At 35.7% G+C, this 2,712-nt stretch overlaps 1 protein-coding gene across 2 annotated transcripts in view; it reads right to left on the reverse strand.

Annotated features, from left to right (window-relative positions):
* LOC109822829 (F-box protein At4g00755-like) overlaps positions 1,193–2,712 on the reverse strand; it is a 3,007-nt gene continuing 1,487 nt past the window's right edge. Inside the window, exons 2-5 of one of the 2 annotated variants that reach the window (XM_020389086.1) lie at positions 2,297–2,712; positions 2,028–2,197; positions 1,640–1,758; positions 1,193–1,487 (exon numbers count right to left, since the gene is read on the reverse strand). The exon at positions 2,297–2,712 is cut by the window's right edge and continues 1 nt beyond it. In XM_020389086.1, the coding sequence (XP_020244675.1) occupies positions 1,364–1,487; positions 1,640–1,758; positions 2,028–2,197; positions 2,297–2,712 (829 nt within the window). In that variant the 3' untranslated portion in view covers positions 1,193–1,363. Of the gene's footprint in view, positions 1,564–1,639; positions 1,759–2,027; positions 2,198–2,296 lie in introns of both variants that reach the window. The other variant, XM_020389087.1, reaches the window with a different exon arrangement.

The raw sequence follows: 2,712 nt of genomic DNA on the forward strand, positions 1-2,712 counted from the left end.
TTTCAGCTAATGCATCTGCTGCAATAATTTCTGCTAACATCAACTCAATTCTCATGCTCAATGAGACTAATTTCAAGGTTTGGAAAGAGAACATATTAATTATTCTTGGCTGCATGAATCTAGACCTTGCATTAAGAAAAAATAAACAGTCAATTTAGTTTATCTTTTAATTTAAATGTTGTGGGAACCGGTTACTTGAGTACTTATGACAACCTATTATCTTTTAATTTAAATGTTGTGGGAACCGGTTACTTGAGTACTTATGACAACCTATATTTGCTTGATACAATTGCTTCTTAACTTATGACAACCTATATTTGCTTGATACAATTGCTTCTTATAATGAATCCTTGCATGTGGAATCACGTGATATTAAGCGTAAATTAAATAAGAAAAATTCGGGTACATTATGGCATAAGCGCTTGGGTCATATCTCAAAAGGTAGAGTTGATCATCTTGTGTATGATGGCATTTTAGATTCTCTTGATTTATAACAAGTTAAACTTCAAGTAGATAAATTAAGAGTAACAACATGATATAATGAGACCGTCACTCGTTCCAACCTTATCACAATGAACAACAACTCAACGAATCACTAAATATAGACTGCAGTCTAGAAACCCTAACTCTTCCTAAAATAATACATACTAAATTAAGTGAGATTGTTAGAAATTAATAGAACCCCTAGAACGGTCTTAACTGAACAATAATTAATGTAGAGAAGATTAAAAGAGATTAAAAAGATTAATTACCTAAGCAAGGATGAGTCGTATCGGATCTTGGGCCCTTAAACCAGACCAGTGCCACGTCGGCAATCAGCTCCCGCGTTTTCTAAGGTCGGACAGTTTCGAACTGAACTTTAGCCCAAAAGTCACACTTTCTTTCCTAAGCCTTTATCAAGTCCAATCCAATTAGACCATGTATCCCTAATTATCTCTCAAGGATTAGGTTCACTAACTACTTTCCTACTGCTCCTCATAATTAATTTTTACTAATTAGACTATAACTCAACAACATATGATTCACCTCACCAAATTTTCACGGCGTAGGAACCATTCGCTCGATCGATCCAAACACGAGGAATGCCATTTCTACAGCAAGTACCTATTCCTGCTATCAAACAATGCACACATTCTGCATGCCGTAAAATCTCGGCCTAAATTGACCATCTCAAGTCATATACGCATTTACATTTCGAAATAAGAACATCAAAACTCGATGGAACAAAGTAATATCCTACGTCCTACATTACATGTTACATACATACATACGACGCTATTACAAGCTAATATATTACATGTTACATTACACGTTACATCAAAACTCGATTGAACAACGTAATCTCTATTCTGTGAACCTTCACTCAAGAGATAAATTCCTTGGCATCTGGGAAGTATTTAAGGACTGGACTGGTGATGCTTTCATGAGGAACATCGCAGTCGAAAACAGGTGACAGATTGCTCCCGATCACCTTAACGTGACAAATACTTCAAAACCCAAAGGGGAAAAAGAAGGTATAAGAGACGATTTAACCAACAATAAGGCGACCTTCAGAGAAATCTTCTGTTTTAACAGGTTGGAATGATCAAATATTGACTCTTATATAATTGGATATTTCAATGAGAATTTAGAAACTCACCAGATATAGAATAAATCATCGATTTCTTGTTTTTGAACCCGTCGGAGCAGTTCTACTTGTAAAATTCCACCAGTGCAGATGACAGGACGAGGAAGCTTAAATGATTGCAAGGAATTTTCCTGCTAATAACAAATTTTTAGGCCATAATGTGAAAATTATGTCTACAATATTTACCATATGATAAACGGAAAAAAAAGGGGGGGAAAAGAAACTTAATTAATCCTGCAGTTGGACTTGAATATTTTCAGTGACTGAGTCTTGACAATGAAATGCAGCAACTCGAGTTTACAATACTTTCATGTATTCAATATTAAAAGAAAAACAGTTGCTCAAATGGCATGTCCAAATTAAGCATTAACCAGGAGAGTTCAAGATTGATTCCTCATACCTGATTCATTGGAAACTCTGGAGAAACATACGTCCAGCTGTACTTGTCATCAGTATTATATCGCTGCCCCGATAAAACTTTGCTTTTTGTCTCTTCAGGTGTTTTGGAGTACCCCATCCTAAACCTCACAGCCCCTGATGAGTATATCGGATAATTGAACTGAAAAAATGCTGGTAACAAAGAACAATAACAAACAATAAAACTCATTGAAAATGATCACCAAAGGCATGAACAACAATGCAAATCAAATAAAATTCAGTAAGACTAACCCTTAAATGGTTGTATCTTTATTTCAGTCACAACGCATAACTTGGATTTTAATCTATATGTGAGATACTCTGGAATTGTAGGATCACCTTCCCCTTTACTGGACCAATATAAAGGCCAAATTCTCCCTCGATCGATCGGTTCCAATGTGTGCTTAATGCTCTCATCTGGATAATTATCGGTGCTCGAAGCTTCAATAGGTTCTAGAATACAATCTTCATTTCTCATACGTGAAACGAGAAAATAACAAAAATATTTATACACTCTATGCTCTCTCTTTAACATATCCCATTCTGTATCGCTACTAGATCCGCATTCAACTTTCTTTGCTGAGCCGATTTCTTCAGTAACATGAGCAAAGATTGAGATCTCTGGGCACATTCTCCGGCATAGCTTTTTGAACAAACCATTCCTAGTT

Source organism: Asparagus officinalis, chromosome 8 (assembly GCF_001876935.1).
Source record: "Asparagus officinalis chromosome 8, Aspof.V1, whole genome shotgun sequence".
Lineage (NCBI taxonomy): Eukaryota > Viridiplantae > Streptophyta > Magnoliopsida > Asparagales > Asparagaceae > Asparagus > Asparagus officinalis.